This window comes from Miniopterus natalensis, chromosome 7 (genome assembly GCF_054644295.1).
Source record: "Miniopterus natalensis isolate mMinNat1 chromosome 7, mMinNat1.hap1, whole genome shotgun sequence".
Lineage (NCBI taxonomy): Eukaryota > Metazoa > Chordata > Mammalia > Chiroptera > Miniopteridae > Miniopterus > Miniopterus natalensis.
The window spans coordinates 35,362,872-35,385,329 of record NC_142087.1 but is presented as its reverse complement, the minus strand read 5'-3'; the positions used below and the strand labels follow the sequence as shown (position 1 = coordinate 35,385,329).

Below are 22,458 nucleotides of genomic sequence, written 5' to 3'. Positions count from 1 at the left end.
CAGGGCACAAAAACCAAATTTTTCTAGTAATTCCTCTAAGTGATACTGATATTTTTAAAGGGAAGCTTTTATTAGGAGCCTTAACATTTTTAACAGACACAGTAAGAAAGCGAAGAGCCACAGGCAGATGTGCTGTCCACCCCTTCCCGCCGTTTCAGTCCACAGGGCAGACTCCACTCTCGAGCACACTTTTCTCCTGGGAGGGACGTGCCTGTGTATTTATTTTCTCCTGAATGTGGCAAGTCCCTTATTTTAAATTTCTTGTGTGTTTTATAAACACCCTTAAAATACTCTTAAAATATTCACTTAAATACAGCTTATAAAATATGTCATCGAATGGGGAACAATCTTGTGTTTTTAAGTACATTAATGATAACAGTACTAAAATCTGGGCCTGTTAATACTTGTTGGGGAAATTACTAACCACACAGCCAGGGCTTCCAACACCAACCATCCTCCCTGGAATCTGGGGCAGTAACTGTCTCTCTAGGGAGTCCTCTGAGCTCCTCAAAGAGCTAAACAAGCACTTCCTACCTCCAGCTGCGCAGAAAGCCTGGGGTTCTGAGGAACCACTCCTGAGGCGCTCAGAGCTGCTGCAGGCTGGGAGAGGCCGGTGGGAAGAGGAGCGCAGGTGGGAACCCTTTCCCAGGAAACACGAGCATGTGGCCCTCGCCACAGCAGGAGAGGCAGAGGACATGGCCCAGCAGCCCAGTGCCAGCCCAGCCCTCCACGGACCAGCACAGAAACTGCTGTTGAACAGGGAAGCTGCATGGAACAGGGGAACCACCTTCCCACCTGCTTAGTTAATCCCTCCTACAATTCTGGAAAAGGATGGATAAGTTTTATTAGTAAACATCAGTAATTTAAATGTAACTTCAATTTCCAGCCCTGGATTCTTTTCCTAAGAGGTCATGATACAGATGAGGCTCTACAATAAAGTCAGAAATCTGTTTGGTGATTAATTTAAAAATGTCACCATCTAAATTCTAACTTTGGCAAACTAACAAGTATGAGGTACTTAACGGTTTATGGGAGGGGATTTACAAGCAGCAGCTAACATGTAGCTAACAGTGTTTTTATGTCATAGATGCCAGAGAGGGTCTGGTTTCACTGAGGACGACACAGCATCACGAAGCTGCTAATTCTAAGTCACGGTATCTTGGGGGGGGGGGCGCACAATTAGCAGGAAAATTCCGCAGCACAGCATCCCCTGGTGGGGTGGGTTGAGCTCTGCATGTTCTCACATCCCCATTCCCCGCAGGAGGTTCCCCCAGAATCTGCAATGGACCCAGAAGCCACCCCAGCCCTGCTGAGTGTCACAAAGGCTGCGCTGGTGCCCCAAAATGTGTCGTCATCTCCTTCAGCGTCTGTGGCTTACTGAGTAAATTTTGTGGGAATTTATGGACCAGTTAAGGTCTTCACCCCAATCTCCCGATATCTGGCACCTATCACTACATAAAACCACTCGACAGTGTTTTTAAATCAAGATTCATTAGCTGACTTGACAAGATCTATCACTAAGATATTCACTGGAATCTGCACACGGTCACTAGTCACTGAAGTCATGAAATTCCCTTGTAATGAGATGCATGTCACCTATTTCTGATTATGTTAGAAACGTGGAGACCCATAAACGCTGAGCGGGCTGAGACACCTGTTACTGTCATCCTGACCAAAGTGGCGTGGTCCTGTCTGCCTGCCGTCCCACCCGCACGCGAGCACAGCCCGCTGCTGACCCAGGGTAACCGCAGGCAACACTGTAGTGCCTACGCCAACCAGAACGGCACAGAGAACGAAGCAACTTTGAATCAATGTTAGTTTCAAAATCCATGGTTCTCACAATTTGCATTCTTTTGTTTTGTAACGAAAATGGAATTTAGCAGCTTCCTTGAAAAATTCAAATGATAAGCACAACAGGGCTGACTAAATGTTTCCTCTTGCCTGTTATTATTAAACTATCTGTTACGAGGCCTATTACTGGTATCTTGGCAAAGGGCAGCACTATTGTAAACCATCTACAATTTCTGTGCTGCTTTAGGTCTTCAAAAGCATTTTATGAACCATTTCATACTTAACGGCTTGTGAGCAATCCCAAGAGTTGGGAATTGTGTGAAAAGTTGCCCAGATTGACAGATAAAGTGAAAAGGTCTGTATTAATTTCCAAATAAAGAAGTGTGTGGCGTGGTATCTCCGATGATTACACTCTGAAGTACCAATTAGAACGCGTCAGAAACTGGAGCAAGTTGACACTCTGCAATAAAGCAAATCATTTCCAGTTGGAGGGGCAGAAACTGTTAATATGCAACGTTCAAGACCGCGAGAATCTTTGTAAAAGGAAGTAGCTAATAAGGTTTAATGATGCATGTCAGGAAGCCACAGTATGCGGGGAAACACAGCTGGCTTCATTTTGTAAACTATTTGATATACACATCTTTCTAGCTCGCGATTATCAGCTGTGCCAGTGCCACAGGGGACAGTTTAGCCCAGATCAGGGTATCCTTCTTGTTCCCTAAATTACAAGGAAAACACATTCATATGGAGCTACAGGCTAGTGCCGACTACAGTGGATCCGCTTACGAAGTCGGCTGTAGCATGTCCTGGAGACAACCTTCCGGCCTAAATAGGCCACCGAGTGCTGGAGCCATTAACACAAACCATAGAGCAGACAAAATGCCAGGACTCAGTGAATTAATAACCTTCACACATGGCCACCGTCTTTCATACCGTCTGTATTAAAACACAAATTAACTTAAAATGCTTCCACCGAGCAGCCCCCAGCCTACGGCCTCCTTTTCTGGGGCACACGCACAGGCACAAGGACCCCACTCCCCAGGCAGCACGGGGGCTGCAAAGATGTCCCCGGGAGGAGGGACTGGATGTGCAGGTGACAGCAATTAGCAGCAGACAACAGCAGCACGGAATCTGCACCAGATGGCAGCTCGGGGTCACTGGAAGCTAGAAACCTTCCACAAGGAAGCCCTGTGTTAGGCAACCATCAACACTCAAAAGCTCTCAGACACAAATTAATTATTCAGCCACCAGAAGACAACTGCTGGGTCACAACACTAATATCAAATGCCACTGAAGCACTCAGAGGGCACTTATTCTAAATGTAATTACACAAGCTGGCTGGGGAAAGCAAGCACACCACGGACGACACAAAGGCTGCCCTGAACTAGAGCTAAGGTTCTAGCAACTAGGAGACTGTCTTGTGGCAAAAAATACTCAACAGGTTCCACTCTGGACGAACACTGCTGGTGGCTACAGCTGGGGGCCAGGGGGAGAGTCTGTGCTGAAACCTCCCGGAACAGCGCTGCTTCCTGACGGCCAGAGGAGCTGACACAGGACACGCGGCACCACGTGGGGGGGGGTCCTCTTCCGTAAGTGCAGGTGACTAGAATGGCCTTAGGGCCTCAGGGATGGCTGGTGGAGCCTTTGTGCCAAAAGTACAGCATCATGACCCTGCTGCTGGGCCGGGAGCGAGGGGAGCGGAGGCGGTAAGATGAGACTGGGCCATCCGACATCCCGGGAGAGCTCCCGATTGGAGTTCCTCTGCCAGGAAAGTGCTCCAGACAAACACAAATAATGAATGCACACTAATAACTCATAGAACAGCTTCATTTTTGGTTTAAATGGCTTATAATGGTTCATTTTTGACATCCTATGACCTAGTAATTTCCACCCCCATGCCTTCCCACCTTATACAGACCAAGGCCCGGGCAGCCAGTGACCTGAGAGGGGAACCTGACCCTTCGGTGGTCAGGGGTGAAAACAGGAGACACCACTCGGATGTTAGGCTCTTCAAACAACTGACACAGCAATGGGGACAAGGCCACAGAGGAAGTGAGCGGTCTCATACCACTGGGAGGAGTGAACACTGCATGACCCAACATGGAAAAAAGGCATCATGTGACCCAGTATTTCCACTCCTGGACACACACCTGGCAGGAGTGCGTGCCTCCAGGACACAGGCAGAAACAGGGCAAGAAGCTGGCAAGGACGCAGAGCTCTGTCCACTGCAGAGTGACCGCCTCACGCTGAGGCATTCGATTCGTACGGTGGAACAGCGCACAGATGTGGGAATGGACAAAGCACCCGGCCCACCATCACCTGTGTCTTCGCTGGGCGGAGCCACATGCGGAAAGCCTGCGTTCACCCAGCAGGTGAAGGAGCGTCACATCAGCACCAGGCTCTTCTCCGGAGAAGCAAAGGACCCACTATACTCAGCCCATCCTGAAACATGGCTTATGTGGGAGTGGAAATCAAAGGTTAGAAACAGAAAAACCACTTTGTGTTAATAGCTGGACCTGCACACAACTACTACCCAGGACGCAAGACAGACAGCAACCAGAAGCAGGCGGGACGAAAGCAGGGCTGACAACAGGGTGGCCAAACCCCCTCGCACTGGACCCCGAAGGACTACACTGCAGCTTCAGCAAGGTAACGAGCGCACACTTCCACCCTCCAACCACTTATGCCCATCTTCAGGGGGAAACAATTAAACTGCTCTATTTACTCTTAACACTTAGGTGTAGAATGTCTTCTCGAGCAACATACATCTCGCTTTATAAAGTCATTGAGTGGGAGTCCCTCCCCCATTAGTGTCCTGACTCGGGGCTCGCGGAGACCGCACCTATGTCACCACCCTGCACGTCACACGGCCTTAAATGGTTCAAATGTGCATCAAATGGCCTGGTGCAAATAACATGGACACTTCAAAATGTCCAAGAACCCATTAATTTTTTTGGTTTTAGTTAATTAGCAACCATAAATTATTTTAAAAATTGTTAGGATTCTTTACCCAAAAAGCCGTGGTTTCAGAGTATGTCTCAAATAAGGATTGATTACTGATTAAAGGCTGTGAGGAAAGTCTGCAATCTGACTTTCTTCTTAAATCTGGAATATATTCCACAGTAACCCGAGCTCGCTGCTAACCAGGTCACGTGCGCCCTCACCTCCTGAACCGAGGCCACTGTAGCACCGTTGCATTTCTCCCAAGTGCGGGCAAATGCAGCATCCGAGAGTGAAATTAAACCTTGGGAGCAGTCATTTTTCTTTATATTGTTTAGAATTAAAAACGTATTAAATTGATCCATTATGAAAATTCTGTTCTCTAGATTGTGTCTTTCAGACCATGTCTGTATCTTAAGGCTATGAAACAATTTTTGTAATTGTAATAAAAAAAAACCAAATTATTGACTTTAACTTAAGAAAATTGTTGCTTGAATGACTAAATATCCAGCGCAAACAAAATAAACCCTAAGTTGTAGCACACAGAAGTTGCTAATTTCCACAGGTTAATGAACTTTATGTGGTGATGTTATATTTGTCTTTTTCTAGCTCTCGTTTTAGGTGTATTTGGAGATGGGGGGAGTGTCCATAATGCAGCTGGGCAATTCTGCGCTTGCAGGTGACAGCGTCTGTGGTCACATCACTGCAGTGAACACTTAACGTTTCACGTCAGTGTCCACAGCAGCGCTCAGGAAGCTGTGTGGCTTCGAGGACATGATTTGAGTTCCAGCCTTGCTTCCTAAATCTGTTCATTAACTCTGAAGTCACTTCATTTGGAACATTAAAATAAAAACTACCCTTACTGCCAACAGAGCAAGCCACACCTAAGACAGATCATTACTTACCATGGATTTGCTCTGTGCAAACGCGGGGGACAGGACGGCGGTGTGTCTGTGAGGACAGGGGACAGTGTTTCCTTTTGATCCCGAGCAGCAGAGGAGGCGACAGTGACGACACTCTGGCAGATTCACTACGGCTATGAGGCAGACTCAGGGGACAGAGACAAAGGGTCACAAGGACTCAGAGACGGTGTCCCTGTGTGGAATGAGGCCTCAGCATTTGCATCTGCGCAGAGCTTTCTGGAAAGACAAGGGTCCCTCAGGGTGCACCCCTGCTCTGCCGGCACAGTCATCTGAGACCACAGATGTGCAAAGAATAAAACACGCCGTTCGCAGGTGGAACGTTATGCTCAGCACTTGAGGAGATTCCAAGCTCCTCGGGTCGCATTTCCACTTTAATCAGTTAAAGGCAAATACTGCGCTAACTCATCTCAAGGCTCTTTCAGGTGATGATTTACGTAGTTAATAAGTCTTTCATTGGTCTCTCAACGACCGACTCCTCTGGTCACTAAATCGGCATTTACTGAACACCTAATGTGTTTTCCTTAACACTGTAGGCTTTGGCTGAAGTCTACAAAATGAACAAACACATGGTTTTAGCCCCCAGGAAATGAAATAAAAATAAAACCAGAGAATAATTACCTGAATGTGTCCATGTCTTCCTCTCTAAACACAGGGCACACATATGTGTCTGAGAAGTGGTCCAGGCACCACAGGGCACAGTCCCATGTGGGGAAATGGGGGTGGGGGCTGAGCCACGCCCAGTGAGGAGGGAAACAGGGCAGGGTGGTCTGGCCCAGGTGCTGGAGCTCTGGGAGGAAGGAGATGCAGGCAGGCCCTGCAGAGTTGGTCAGTGAGTAAGCATATTAAGGGTGGTGACCAGGCTTCTCACTGTCAGGGAAGAAGCCACAAAAACAAGGGAAGACTGGGGGACTAGAAGAAACACCACCATGGACATGAACTGGAACTGGAAACGAACTCATGATGCTCAATACACATAAACATAAAAATAAATATAGATCTAAAGGTGTGTGTATGCACACCCACACACCCAACCTTTCACCCACCCACCCCAGCCCCATCCATCCATCCATCCATCCATCCATCCATCCATCCATCCATCCACCCACCCACCCACCCACTGCAGCCGGATGGGGGCTGCGGACAGTGGAGGAGGCAGGTGGATTTGAAATACACAGTGGTCATGCTGTGACAGATGGGAGGAGCCCTGACAGTGACACTGGAACTGGGAAAAGTCACTGTCCTGACTGCGGGAACCAAAACAGAACAAGAGTCCTGATGGAGGTGACGGCCCAGCGAGGCCTCAAGGGCTGGAACACGTGTGGATGCTGGTCATGGTGTTGGCTGAGTCCTAAGGAGGAGGAAGCAGGTCCCCAGCGAGGGTATATGTGAGCATCAGAGCAGAAGAAAAGTGAATCGACCAGCACTAATGCCCCGCGGTGTGGTCTGTGAGGACCACTAGAGCCAGGTGCTCTGGTAAACAGTGCCCAGGGGTGCTGGCCACCCGTGTAGCAAATGTTTATGCAAGTGGACATTTTAAATGCACTTAAGTTTTTAACATCCTAGCTCCTGCCAAAGAAACCACTACAAAAAAGTGACTGCCACTTAGACATGACTGCATTCTCAATGTCCTACGAACATTTTTGTGGGTCTGTATAAAGCAGATCATTTTAAATCCTTAAAAGTGCTAGGGTGAAAACTTTTTATAAATTTACAAACTTTTACCTGTTTTGGAAGTGTGAATTTTTGTGACCTAATAGATTCTGTTCACTGGAGTTCTGTAGCACTGAGCTGTGTCCTGGCTTGTTTGGAAACTCAGAAGTTCCAGGAGGGTAAAGAGTCAGTTAACACAGATGCCTCCTCCGCCCCCCATCAGGTCTCACTGTGCCTCTCTATCCCATCTTTCACCCTCAAAACAGAATGCTACCAGCACTCTCTCCTCACCCAGGGGCGAGAAGCAGCTCAGGGAACCTGCATGCAGAGCCTTCGGGAGGGCAGACCTTGGTCTTCTGAGGGTGCTCTCACTTTACACACATTCTAATCAAGCAACAAAGCCACTCACACTCGGTCTGCTGAGCCACCAGTCACCAGCCCGCAGACGCAGCCCACACAGTGTTGAGCAGTTTGTTACATGGGGGCAAGGCCTTAAGACAGGGGAAGCACCTGACAACAGGCTTGAGGGCCCATCGCACTTCGTGCCCACCCCCAGTTCCCATGCTCTCAACAAGGGATGACACAAGGGGGCAGGGACGAGGCATACCACAGGGACACATGCACTCATCTGCCTCAGAGCTCTTTCCATGGGGCCACAACCACCCACACTTTACAGTGTTAAACAGTAAAGAATGCACCTAATAGTCACTGAAGCTTTGTAACCGACGGCTCTGATCCCTGGAGGAGGGGAAGATTAACTTGCACTAACACATCTGGCTCATCTAGAACTGTTCCTATTGCCCCTTGAAAGTGTCACTGAGAAATACACAGGCACACCAATCCCTGTTTCCACTTCGGTGAAGCGCAAGGGACGTCTGTGTGGCAATTCATCCCATACAGGTGTCTGTGTCCTGTGTTCAACAGTACTGTTCAAGGAACTCATTCTGACTTCAAGGCTTAGAAAACAGGTTTGATTTTGACAGTATTAAGCAGTTTAAAAGCAAGTCTTTCAGAATGTTGCTTGTGGGTAAGTGCACTAAAAGAGGAGCCCCAGGCCAGCCGTGACTAAGTGGGAAAGTCAGACTCAAGTGATACAGTCGAAAGATTTGCAAAAGATAATTATTAGCTGACTATGCTAATTACATGGGGAAAGCAAGCTACCAAATCTCACATTAAGTTTATCATACACACGTTTTAATGCAGTTTAAAAAAAAAAAAAGTTTGATACAGTTGCTACTCTAGCAATCAACAAATCAAATATAAGAAAACGTACCCAGAATGTACTTTAGATGCATGAAAAGACTATTAAGTTGAAACCAGATGTGCTAAGACTTGTTTCTGAGGAATATATATATATATATATTTTAAATCCTTACCCATTGCTTCTTCAGAGAGAGTGGAAGGGAGAGAGAGACAAGAGAGACACATTGATTGATGTGAGAGAGACATCAATGGGTTGCCTCCCACACTGTGCCTCGGCTGGGGTGGGGGATAGAACCTGCAACCCAGGTACATGCCCTTGGTCGAAATCGAACCTAGGATCCTTCAGTCTGCGGGCCAATGCTCTAACCATTGAGCAAAACCGGCCAGGGCCGAGGGATATTTTTTTGAATTATTGCTTAGAAAACAGTAACTATTAAGAGTTAAGAACATGAGCTGCTGCTTAAGAAAAATCATGGAAGCGCTGAGTACCACGCAGGAAGTGAGAGGCCTGTGGCAATGTGGTGGCCAGGACGGCACGTCCGAGTCCTGGGGTCTGCTGCACGCAGCCAGCTCTGAGCCACGTCACTGTGGCTGGGGCTCAAGCCTCGAGTGGTGTGTGGCTGGGTACCCCTTTCCCCAGTGAGCCTCCCCTGCACTGGTGCCCTCCCAAGGACTCTAAGGAGAACCCGGCCTGCCAGGTACTGGGCAGGTGCCCAGCTTCTTCTCTGAGGAACCACAGTGGGCCCCCAGAGGTCTGCTCTAGCAGCCCTTTCCAGGCGAGGCAGTGGAAAAGAAGCAGAGGCCTTCCCCTCAGCTGACCTCTGTTTCTGAGCCCATGCCACACACAAGCTGGGTTCTGATGCCCAGGGACCAGGCAGGGCCCAGTGTGCACACGGACACGGCAGCCACACCACAGGCCCACCTGCTGCGGCTCACAGCGCTGGGAGGGTGACATCTACACCGAGAATTTCAAAACAGGAGGAAAATCACACCACCTTCCTTTTCTGTCTTCATTCACAACCACCACCACCCTTGGGCCACCTACATCCCAGTTCCATGCAGAAGCTGAGACTGCTCTTTCTCACTCGATCTTACGAGATGCCAGACCACGGTTCTGGCCCATCCAGAGAGGCTTCTGTCAGCACTGTCCCAGAATAGTCTGTTAATAACAAACACTCAGTTTTGTGAGCTTATGATATTAAGCTTATGAATTAAGATAAAAATGTCATGATAAATAAGCATCACAAGTTCCACACATTTCTAACCGTTTTCATGGCCTCAGGTAATGAACCAAGGATCTCAAAAAACAAAGACAATTGTTGCTTTGTTTCTTGAATAATGATACTTTGCTGCTAAGGATTTTGATGAATTTCGCTGTACTGAACAGAACTGATGAAACACTACCAAGCAGTTCTTATTTACTACGTAAGAAATGACTAGGAAGTCCTTCTTGTTCGGAACTTTATGTAAAACTGAGGCTTTTTGGTGGTACAAGGTACTGACTTTAAATAATAAATGTGCTGTGTTTCCCACTGAGAACACCTGCTTTGTAATCAAATTCGTGCTAAGAGGCACTTAGGAACGGGCTCCATTTTCCAGTCTGGATGCGGGCGGCCCCAGTGTGCCGCCGGTGCCAGGGCTGCCTTTGCGCACGCAGCACTTTGCCTCTTCAGTTCCCGTCGCCACCGCTTACTCCTACCCACACCGCTGATGAAGTCGCCGCGCTGGGTTGTGAGCGGCTGTGACAGCCTGTGGCTGCAGGGGCACTGTCGCCCACGGCCACCGTCCTGTCCACATGGCTCCCGAGTCTCACCTCAGTGCAGGTCTGCCTTTCTGTCTGGTTCCTCCTCTCCCGGTGAGGCTGAGACACTATGACTTGCTAATATTAATAACAGTTACCAAAGCAAGCATCCCCAAGGCCCTGTTGTCTACATGCCCTGACTGCAATACTACATCCTACAACATGCAGCTCTTCTGTGAAGTACATGATCACGTTATTAAACACTATTTACATCTGAAACTTTTTTAATTTTAAAAATATGTCTTTATTGATTTCAGAGAGAGAAAGGGAGAGGGAGAGAGAAATAGAAACATCAGTGAGGAGAGAGTCACTGATCGGCTGCCTCCTGCACGTCCCCGACTGGGCATCGAGCCCGCAACCCAGGCATGTGCCCTGACCAGGAATCAAACCTCCATCTCCCGGATCCTCGGTCAATGCTCAACTGCTGAGCCACGCTAGCCGGACTAAATCTGAAACTATTTTATTATTCAAGGCAACTTTTTAAAAAATTAAGGGTGCTGTGCCTGCATGCGACCACAAACAAAGAGAAAAACAAGTCACTTCATTGTAATATTTTAATATAATCAACACGACTTAAAAAATATTAACTGTCCTTTTAAAAATAAGAAGCTATTCTCCAAAACAGCCTTGATAATTAATTTCAAGTTGCAAAGTCCACCACAGCCTGTTCTATTCACTCTATTATCTGAAACGCCTCTGCAACAATCCAGGGAGCACAGAGTCTTAATTCTCATAATGGCACATATCACCTGTCTGTCAGTGAGGCGTCTGAGAGCATCTTTTTATTAGGAACACAAATCAATATGCCCAAGGGATGACAATAGCCGCTTGAAGCAATTTGTATTATCATTTCATCCTGACGCTTCTGCTCGGAGCAACTTATTCTTATGAATGGCGTGAAAATGGCAACCTGTCACAATTGATTTTTCTTAACCTTCTCTAAGCATTTTCCCTCTTAAATGGAATCAAGTGCCATCTTATTAAATGTATCTCAAGCTCAGTTTTATAAAGCAGCCCATTACTCAAGTTGCACCCCTTATAATTTAAACTTTCATCAGATATTATCGTAAAAGTAACTGCTTAGTAATAACAACTTTTGATCTGTTCAAAGTTTTAAAATAAAATCCTTGAGCCTGTGTGGGCCCAGCTCCTGCTTTCTGCCTGTCTGGGTGACGCTGGAGGAAAGGCGTTCTCGCCTTGAGAAACTCCTTTTTTACTGGGAGTGTTCCTCCACCAAACAGCGCCGTAGGATTGTTCTTAATCCCACATCTGGATAAAGCACGCTGCACTTAAAGAAGGGTTCTCATAAAGCTGCAAATTCTCATTATATAAAATCACCAAGTCAGACTTCAAGATCCAGTTTCAAAGACCAATCCACAAGGGTGAATTCAAGTGGGACATGTGTCAGTCACTGACATTGGTTATACTTTAAGTTACGTGGGAATTCTTTGTGCATCTTAGCTGTTGTGACCTAAGGGGAAAAGGGTCCCAGTCTCCAGTGTGTCAGAACACCACCCCCTCAGTCTCTGACTCGGGTGGGCTGTGTAGGTAGATGTGAAGCTGACATCACCAACCCAGAGCCACCCACCTGGGGCAGGAGATGAGGATAGGTGGGCAGGTGCCGCAGGGGAAGACAGGTGGCTAAGGCAGCAGCTAGGGAGAGAATCTTCATTTCTATTTTTTAAAAATGTACACTTGAAATAAAACCTGTAAACCCTAGGTTTTAAGTATATGAATAATCATACTTTTCTTTTAAAAGGCAGCTAGAGGAGAACAAAATGAAGACAAAAAAGAGAGTTGGCCAAAATAAGGCTTGGGACAGTCGTGGAGCAGAGAGACAAGTTTACACGTGCGTCTTATCAAACCACCAGCAAAACTGGCTACAAACCCAACACCCATCTGCTCAATCTGGGAGGACAGTTTAAAAAGTACAAATGCTGGTCCTCAAGAAGCCCTCACATTGGGGGTGGGGGTCACACATACTCATGCCCCCTGCGCAAGAAAGGCTGGTGGCATTCCCAGACAGTGTTCCTGGGGACCGACAGCCTGAGGCGAGCGGGTGTGAGTGCTGGGAGTACCATGATGTCTGCATGGGCTGTTGCTGACCCCACTGACCTGCAGGCCTCCACGTGGCCTCCACTCCCCCCACACGCCTACCAGACACTTTCTGCTTCTGCTTTGGGGCTCCTGAAAATGGGCCTCAGGAAGCCACACACCTGCTACCAGCTCTGCCTCAAACTAAAGACTCCAGCACTGGCTGGATCAGCAGGCTGCTCAGAAATTCCCAGGCCTCAGCTGCGAGGCTAAGGTCCTCTGTATGGGGGAGCTCAAACCCTTACCATGTTCTGCATCTGGTTCACCACCTCAAATCCTTTGCAGAAACTTTCCCCCTTAAATCAGCACTGCTTCTACCATAGTGCTTTTTACCTTTTATCCTAGGAACCTACAGCAATTTTCCGAATTTGCATGTTCCTCTTATACACACCGATGACAGAAGAAATAAATGAAGCAGGATGAGGGGTGGGGGAGGGAGAGACCGATGGCCTGACTGTAAGTGTTTTATACAAATCAAAGCAGCCCTGTCTTATGTGGTAGCTACTCTCCGTACAACAGCACAGTATAACTTTAAGTAACTTACGTTTACTTATTCAAGTTACTCCTGGATGCCAACACAACTTATTTCTTGTAGAATGCTTTCCTTCTGTAAAAACAAGGCCGTCTCCTCTATTGCCAGCATTAACAGCTTCATGCTGTTTCCTCAGCGGACACCAACGAGACCACGGACACCCCGCCCCGGTGCAGTCCGTCAGCTTCATCCCCGCCGCGCCTCCAGGCCGGGCTCCCTCCCTCGCTGACGCTGGGCCTCGGGTGCTCCGACGCCCGCCGGCCGGCTGCGGAAAGGGCGCTCCCGCAGGCGCCTGCATCTGAGCTCGCGCAGGCCTGTCCCCCCGCAGCGCCCTCGCCGCAGCACACGCGCCCTCTCCACCGCCCGCTGCCCCAGGCTCGCACCCCAACGCCCGCCCTGGGCGCCACGAGGCCCCCTTGGTCACCTGCAGCCTCGCCAGCAGCGCGCTGTGCGCGGCCGGCGCTCCTGCCGGGCAGCGCTGTCTTCCCTGCGCCCTTCGTCTCCCTTGGGGCACAGAGAACGCGGTCACGGGGTCAGCCCGAGCTCGGCCATTTCTTCCGACCCAGGGTCGCAGGAGCGAGTTTCCAGGGGGAGCCCTCCGCAGCCGCGGGGCTCGGACGCGCCCGCACCGGACCTGAGCGCGCCTGCGGGCCGCTCCCCGCAGGGACTCGCTCCCACGCCCGTCTCCTCCCCGGCAGTGGCATCTACTTTCCGTCCGCAGGCCCAGTGCTCTTTTCCCGGGTGTTCTCTCTCCAACCTGACACCCGACACGCAGAGATGCCCCGGAGCTGCAAACTCAGACTTCAGTTCTCCCCTAAGAGGTTCCGGACCCTGCACAGGCGCTCCACACGGCGCAGGCGCTCTGCTGCGCGCCGCCTGACGCCCTCTCCGAGCGCGGACAGGGCTTCCGCGGAGGGTGCGGCGCGGCCTTGCGACCAGACGCAGCTAGGTGCTCAGAGCTGCGACCGTGTGCGTGTGCGTGCCCGTGCGCATGTCCCTGTGCGCACGTGCGCGTGCCTGTGCGCCTGTGCGCGTGCCTGTGCGCCTGTGTGCCTGTGCGCGTGCCTGTGTGCCTGTGTGCATTGTGTGCGTGCCTGTGCGCATGTGCACGTGCCTATGTGCACGTGCCTGTGTGCCTGTGTGCATTGTGTGCGTGCCTGTGTGCGTGCCTGTGTGCATGTGTGCGTGCCTGTGCGCGTGTGCGCGCGCGCGCCCCTGCATGCCGGGCACTCGCCTCGCCCTGGCCTTCACTTCCGGCGGGAGGAGCACGGACCAGTCTGGAGCCCCCGGAAGGAGCCCACGAGAGGAGCGCGCTTGTCCCACGGGTGCGGTGGTCCCGCGGCAGGGCGAGGATCGCGACCCAGCCACGAAACTGCCAGCGCCCTTCCGGTCGTGAGGCACGTCCCGCCGACACCCGGGAGCCCTAGAAGGGCCCAAAGAGGGCGGGCGGAGGACGCGCAGCCCGGCACGCGGTGCCTGACGGGGCGCTCGGGCTCTAGGCGGCAGCGCCTCGCGGTGCAGTTCGCAGAGCGGTGAGCACGGCAGGTACCGCCCACGAAGCGATGGGGGGGCCGACACGACGACTCAGAGTTGAGCCGCCCGCCCGGCGGAGCGCTGGCCGGGCGACCAGCCAGGGCCCGCGCGCTTACCTGCGGTCACACCCGGAAAGCTCACCTATGTGGCTTTGCGTGATTTAACTTGCACACACGTTGCGTGGATAAATAACAATTTTAGGAATATGACAGGAAGACAATCAATTTAGAAATAGAATCAAGCAGTCTTTAAAACCAAAACCTGGTTTTTAAAATACCTCTTCTAAAATGTAAATAATTTACATAAACTAGGTTAACAATATAACACTATCAAATTACTCTAAAAACAGTGCAGATTCCTTTATATTAAAATGAATCATTAACATAAAAATAAAGAGCAAATTGTAAAATAAATAGATTGAAAAGAAATTCAGAGACCCACAATTAACTGTCAAATTATGGGCAAATTATATATCCAACAATGAAAATTTAAGAGACATACAAAACCGATTATCCAAGAAAAGATACTTTTGGAAATTCTTCTGTATGAGCATGTTGTTACATAAATACAGAGAATTCATATCCTAAATCAGCAGTTTGAAAGTCTGTTTTAGGTTACGTATTAAACTAAAATGAGTGGGCTACTCAGAACTACAGGTACTTTCTTACTGAAAGGGAAAAGCAAGTTCATTAAGCAGTTGCCCCTTAATCTAGCCTACCTTATTTTTTGGATTGGATGTGTTCATTACACTTCGAGTCTCTTTTCCAGTATAAATGACAACACCTATTACAGTACCTGCAAAAACATGAAAGGGGTCCTTACAGAGATACTTTAAAGGTAAGCACAGAGATTATACTTTCTAATTAATAATTCTGATGGAAAATATCATTACACCATTTAATTTCATGTAAGCGTATCCAACAGCATACTTGATTTGTTCAAGAACACGTAATAAACTCTGAAAAACTCAAGGTTACCTACATTAGTCTGAGAATTCGCACTAACACTGTGAGCACAGAGTGCAAGGTTCATCCATCAGTGTCTACTAAGGGGGTAATTCTAACACTGATTTTAAATGAAAAGAAGCCACATTCTTAACTGGTCAGAGTCATCATGTGACCTTCAATCCACGATAGTACCGACCACCAGCTTCTGTGAAGAAGAGTCTACAAATATTTTCACTGTAAAGATTAAAGCCCTGAGGTGTAAGAGCATCTGCTGATATTTCAACACCTATACAATTTAAACAGTTAAGAGAAGTATTATCAAAATATATTTGATTTTCAATTTAGATATTAGTCTCTTTTATTCACACCTCCTGAAAGACTGGCTTTCTAATTGTACATGTTAAGAAAAAAACGATAATTTTGTAGTCCATCAAACTTAAGACAAAAGAATCATAAAATGTCCCAGAACAGCCCATTGACAACACAGGAGATGCAGAGGTGTCATCTCTGAACTGTCCAGCTGAAACCATGGATGTCTATTTCCAGAACTGTAGCTGTGCCTAATTTAAAACCCTAACTGCAAATTTTGAAGGTGGGAAATATGATAAAGGTGAGACAGACAGTCAACAACCACTGCAGGATTAACTATGATAATGAAGCTCTGATGTCGCATTAATTTAAGGTGTGCTATTAGCCAGGATCTCCTGGGTGTAAAGCACAATGACAGCTCATGCTCCACAGTCAGGGACAGACCGCCCCCACAGGGCGTTCAGGAGACAGAGTGCTCGAGCACTGCTCAGCAGTGATAGCTGCAGAGGGGACACATTATTTTCTTTTTTAGCATAAGCGCCCCCACCTTTCAAAAATGTGTGTCACTGTGGAAGCTGTGTCCTTGAAAGCAGAGTGAGCCCTCACTTGGCACTTAAACTAACCACTAACCCAAACCACACACATGCTGTCTTCCTATGTTATTACCCAAGTAAATGTCCTAGGCTTCTGTCTGTACTTAGTATATAGAAAATATTAATACATGATGATATAATACTTTAAAAACTTTCCTAATTTGCCAATTAAGTTTAACTTCCTAATGTGTAGGCAGGTGACTAGCAGTGTTGACCCCAGGCTGGCATCACACTTTAAAGTGTCCCAGATGAAGTCTGAGAAATGACAAGACTAACAGAAACACTGTATTCAGACAGATAAAGATGGAAATCAGTATTTGCATGTTAAATATAACATACATAAATATTTGACAGAATTCCTTGTGCAATATAACCTATTCAAGTTTGGTAAAGACTCATGCATTATCTCATTTAATTCTTACTAAAAATGAGTACTTGCTGGAGTCAGAATAGTGCACATTTTTCTGAGTCTCTCCTTCATTTTAATTACTAAAATTACTGGAGTCAGTACAGCATATCTGGAATACTCTCCATTCTCTTTGACAAAGGCTATGTATTTATAGACTAAGAGAATGACTAGACCTGTGTAAGTGGCAAAAAGAAATATGAGAAAGGAATTACCTATTAATTTTGAAAATGAGACAGTAAGATATAACACATTCACCAGACTTAAGGAAAGCTTGCGTATCAGAAAGACAAGATGTTGTAGAGAGAAGGACAGACAGAGCAATTAAGCAACCAGAGTCTTTTTTCGTGATAATTACACGCCCAGAACCTGCTACACACAATAGGAAACTGCCAGAGCCCCTATGGCAACGGGATGGGCTACAATTTACGGATGCTTTCCTGGAACCACTCTCAACAGAACCTCAGTACAAGCTGCTCAGGACCACCGAGCGTCCCTGTGTGGGGGAGGGGAGGGGATATGGGGAAGGAAAGAAAGACAGCAGTGACAGGAGACCAATGACCACTACACACCAGCCAGATACAGGCTCACACCCCAATGAAACTGATGAATTAGCCTGAGAAAACCTACAGAGAGATGAGGCAGGGACACAGTGTCAGATGGGACCTGCACCAGGTCTGGGCTCCACCAACCGTGCATGTCTGGGGAAGGCATCAGACCAACAGAAAGTGGGCAGAATTTCTCCACCTACCTCCCATCCCCTGCAATTGCCCATGAGACAGCAGGTTTGAGAATCAGCAACTCCCACCCCTGCTGTGGAAGATGACATACTCCATGCTGTGGTGTGTCCCGCCTCTCCAGTGTGTTCAGCCAGAAGCTGGTTTGTCCCTGTCCCAGAGCTCCAGGCTGTCCCTCCAGGGCTGTCCTCGTGGAACAGCTTCTCGGGCTACCCCAACCCTAGACCAACTAACCTAGTTCTAGAGCAGGGGCCCCACAACAATAAATGATAAAGGGCCAGGTTTTATTTTAAAATTATTAATATATTGCGAGGACGAGTTATGTAAAATACCACAACAATAAATTAACATAAGAAATAATATAAAAACAAAAACAAGAAAATATATGCCCCAATTTTTCTAACATTAAATTCTTCATCAATTGCTATAAAAATTTCCAAGTGTTTATCACAATCACTGTCAGTCCTGGCCCCTGTCTGCTCATGTCCAGCAGTCCGGGCCCTGGGCTGGTCCAAGCTGCAGACTTTCAGGCCTGTCCATGCCCGTGAACTGCAGTGTACGTCTAATAACGTCTCCACACAATGCAAGGCATTTTGGAGTCACCCAAAAATACAAAGCATCACCTATTATGTGAGAATTAACTATAAACAATAGAGCTTATTTCTTACCTGATGCAACAACTGTGCTTGCCCACAATGTATTTTCTATGCTGAGACTCTCATGAATGGGTGGATCACTGTCTTCCTGTTCAGGAAGAAAAAAGGAAAACAATACTAAATTACCAATTTTTATTACTCACACTTCAGATACCTACAGTGTTAAAAACAAGTCCATACGCTGGATCCAGCTGACCAGAAGTGAAAAGGCACTGCAAAGACAGATGGAAAAACAAGGGAATTGAGACAGGATTCTGAGAAGATGGCAGAGCAGGAAGCACGAGGAATTTCTCCCCACCTGGACAACAGCTACAGGGCACAATCTACCTGATACGACTACATGTTTTGGAGCTCTGAAGTCTGTTGATGGCTTGCCTGGTAAATTCTGGTTAATTTGGGTCCATTTCAGGTCTTAGCACAGGCACAGTTGCCCAGCCCCACCCCCAGCTGCATGGCACGTGGCTGTGCACCTGCTCCTATTAGCTCTCACACAACATGGGAAACAGGTGGGAAGAAAGAGCTGTCCTCCGAGCATAGGGGACCCTGTGCTCTGGGCATCCGGGGGCAGAGGTGGGTGGCTATTCTGTTGCCTCTCCCCTCCAGCTCAAGTGACTTCTAGAAGATTTAAAGGGCCAGTGCCCCCCCTTCATTTTTCTATTTCCCACTCTGGGAGCCAGACATTAGACCAGCACACTAAAACAGATACAGGGAAAATAGAAAGTGACTGCAGTTGACCAAGGGAAAGTCAGAAACGACACAAGGAGATGTTAAGTTTACGCCGCAGGCTGATCCTTGGCACAAAGAGAGCCTACAAAAAACAACAACAATAACTAACCAACCAACAAACAAAAAGCAGAAGAAAAAAGACCCCAGCAAACCCTGAGGGACGGGAAAAATTTGACTTTTGGGGTTACCACATTATTATATTCAAATCTCCAGTGTTCAACAAAAAAATAAGGCATAACAAAACAAAGTATGGTCCATTTAAAAGAAAAATATAAATCAACAGAAACTATCCCTGAAAAACACCTAATGGCAAATATACTAGACAAAGACTTTAAAAAAATATTAAATATGTTATAAAAAAAAAAATGTGGATAAAGTCAAGAAAATGATTCATGAATAGAGAGATAGAAAGCCTAAATAGAAACAAAAAAATTCAAGCACCTGGCATAGATAGGCACTCTAATGTGTCTAGTAAGTAACTGAATCAAAGCTCACACAAGCATGGGACTCTTGCTCTAATCTCCAATGGCCCTGACCACAGCAGGCAGTCCACTAAGTCAGCAGCCCACTGTTAGCCTCAGCCACCCAGTTTCTGTGCATGCCTGTAAGTAATCCTTTAGGCCACCCTGCCGCAGCTGCCCTTCTTCAACTGACCACAAACCCACAAATGAGTACGATTTTATTAGTTTAAAACTCTCCTATGGTTCCCTTAATATGGAAATTTAAACTTACTAACACAGGCATATCTTTTAGTATAGTATTTTCCCATTGTATCAGACTCCAAGAGAAATAAGGGCATTAAAAAATGTAAAACACTTTAAGGCTTTCTGAACTGCAAATAATAGGTTCTGTGCTATTTAGTTTTAGGAATTTAAGTTGGTTCCCCATTACCTCCTACAGCTGCCGAATTATGCAAATGCTCCCTACTTCTCGCACAATTACGTGCTGAAGGACACACACTATGTTGTTTCAATTCTGTACTAACAGTGATGGACTTTAAACATTAAACACGTTTCTTATATCAAGAAATTTACTGTAAAAGTTAGTTCTTTACCAGTCTCATACAGCACAGAACGAAGCTACAGAATTTGGAAAGATGAAATCTGCTTGGGGAGGGAGAATGCACAATGCTACAATTTCCAACTGTTTTCTTAGTAGTGACCCTGTTCAACTCACAACAGAGACTTGCCTTTTAGAAGAGTATTTTGATTGGGAGAGGCAGGAACAATGATTAGTGTGCTATGATTTGCAAAACAAACTACAGCAGAAGTGCATATACAAGAGGTAAATAGGAACATGATGTCCAAGGACTGTGAGCACTGCTGATATTTCAAAGGCGGCTACAGCTTTGAACTCCAAACTTCAGAGAGAATAGCTATGTCTTGAACAACAGCAAAATTAGTGATATCAATAAGATGTGATACAATCAGCAAGTTAGGCTCCCCTGACGTTGCTTTAAGGTAAGTGGAGGCAGGTGTTTCACGATGTGCTGTGATTACTCTGCACAGGCAACAGAATCCATGATGTCTGTTGCCACGGGAAACTTGAATTAATTGCTCTTTTATTTATTATTTAAGCTGATACAAAAGAAACATATATTTTGTCCTTTGTACACTACATACTATAAAAAAGAGTATCAGCAGACACCACCTTTTTAAACGTTCAGTTGATATCTCAGTAATTAAACTGACTTCCATTCTCTAGTTACAAAACTAGTTATTCAGCATGGTTTTTTCTTTCCTTCTTTTTGAAAAATACATACAAAGATAAAGATTTACCATGTAAATAATTCAGAACTCAAGAGTTACATATTCAAAACAAGCAAAACAAAACCCTGTTAGAAACACGAAACAAAGGCAGTGAGGCTGTCTGTCTGGATGGCACTAAGACCTCCTAGTGACTCACACAAGGTCATGTATCTGAAATTAACTATACAGTCCCACGCAGTCAGGATCCAGACCCTCCTGTTCCCGCACAGCCCTGGCTCTGGAGCTGACTCTGCCCTGTGGGTCGTCCCCACTCAGTGCAAACTGAAGTGAGCAGTATCTTCTTTCTCACCTAGATAAGGTAACAACTCCTAATTTACAGTACTAAGGGTGCCTGTTTGTAAGACTTTTTCTCACGTATGCTAAATTGTCTTTAAGGGAAACTTGCTCGTTTCATAAACATTTTTGCAAAATACAGAGCTCAGTTTTCTTCAGAACTCCGTACGAGGCACTCGTCAACAGGACAGGCCCTCTCCTGCACCTGCAAGCGCCCCGCACACACTCCCCTGCAGCTCTCCCGTCAGCCTGCTCCACAGGCCTCACTGTTGCTTTCCCGTGTGTGGTCTCACGTTACCTGACACATAGCGCTTTCTCAAAGGGTCACCACTCACCAATCCTGGAGTGTGACCAAGAGTGAAACCAAGTTGATCGTACCAACAGAAACCTTTTAAAAGTAACTGCAACAATAAAGATGAACTACAGCCATATATTAAGACCCCCTTCAGCATTATAAAGTATTTACAATATCAGAATAAGCTGTTACAGTCAAGTTATTTCTCCAAGTCCCATTAAATAGGGGGAGAGGGGACTTCCAGCTGCACCAAAACACCACAGCAGTGAGAATGCAGAATAAAACAGGACACATACGCCCTCCAGCCAGTTCGTGGAAATAAAGAAATGACGTGGACATCATAGTGTATCAACCCTTATCCAAAGTGAAAACGGAAATAGCTAAATTACTTCATTTTACTGATGCATAATGTTTTAAGGAAGAAGGATCTTATCAAGAGTGACTAAAAAAACAGAAGATTGTGCTGAATGTATCCTAGAGAGATGCTGGACACAGGAAAACTAAAAAAAACTTGAAACACTTTCTAGGTATTCCCTTCTTAGTTCAAAGCTTCTATTTCAATTTATTCTTGATTTAATTACTCTTTCAAAATAAAGGTTTGCTATTTTTCACTGAGACACAATGACTACATTTGATTGAACAAAAGACTTAGCTCACCCTGGTAAACGTGCCCTCAAAGCTGTGAATATCCAGCTGCGGCTTCTGGGCATGGACATAGGCGCTGATGGAAAACAGGTCCTGGAACACAGAGTATCCAAATCAGTATCACTGCAGTTAAACAACATTTCTTGAAAATTTTCAGTTACCAATATTTTTATATATTATTTACCAAAAGAGATGGCTGATTTTCTTACATTTTTGTGTGCCCACATTATGAATTAGGATGGAAGATAACTAAAAGAAACTACTTTTAAGTTCAAGGGAGGCGTGGCAATTTCTCTTGATTCAAACAGATCACTGCTACCTGGCGACAGGTGTGTGAACAGCACTTGGGGGATGCTGATACATATGGCCTGGGGCTGCCCAGGATCCCAATTTTTGAGGGGAGGCTGTGTATGAGTATTTAGAAGTTTTGCAAGTATCCAAGTAGTCAGTATTCAGTGGGATTTGTTTTATAAAACAACCTGGTAAAGCCCTAGGTCTGTGTAGATGTTTTGTTCTAGCAGCTCCACATTTGCTACCAACTGCTGCCTCCCCCCTGGGACATGCAGAGTGCATGTCTCCTGTGTGCCACAACCTGTAGTTATAAAACTCTATTACGTCCACAGAAGTTGTTTTGC

The 22,458-nt window shown here is 46.6% G+C and overlaps 1 protein-coding gene across 2 annotated transcripts in view; it reads right to left on the bottom strand.

Moving 5' to 3' along the window:
• The window catches only part of ATP9B (ATPase phospholipid transporting 9B), a 118,103-nt gene that overhangs the window by 42,739 nt on the left and 52,906 nt on the right, over window positions 1-22,458 (bottom strand). For both annotated transcript variants that reach the window (XM_087818917.1, XM_087818918.1), the window contains exons 9-11: window positions 21,836-21,916; window positions 18,128-18,203; window positions 15,186-15,262 (exon numbers count right to left, since the gene is read on the bottom strand). In XM_087818917.1, coding sequence (XP_087675043.1) covers window positions 15,186-15,262; window positions 18,128-18,203; window positions 21,836-21,916 — 234 coding nt within the window. The remainder of the gene's footprint in view (window positions 1-15,185; window positions 15,263-18,127; window positions 18,204-21,835; window positions 21,917-22,458) is intronic.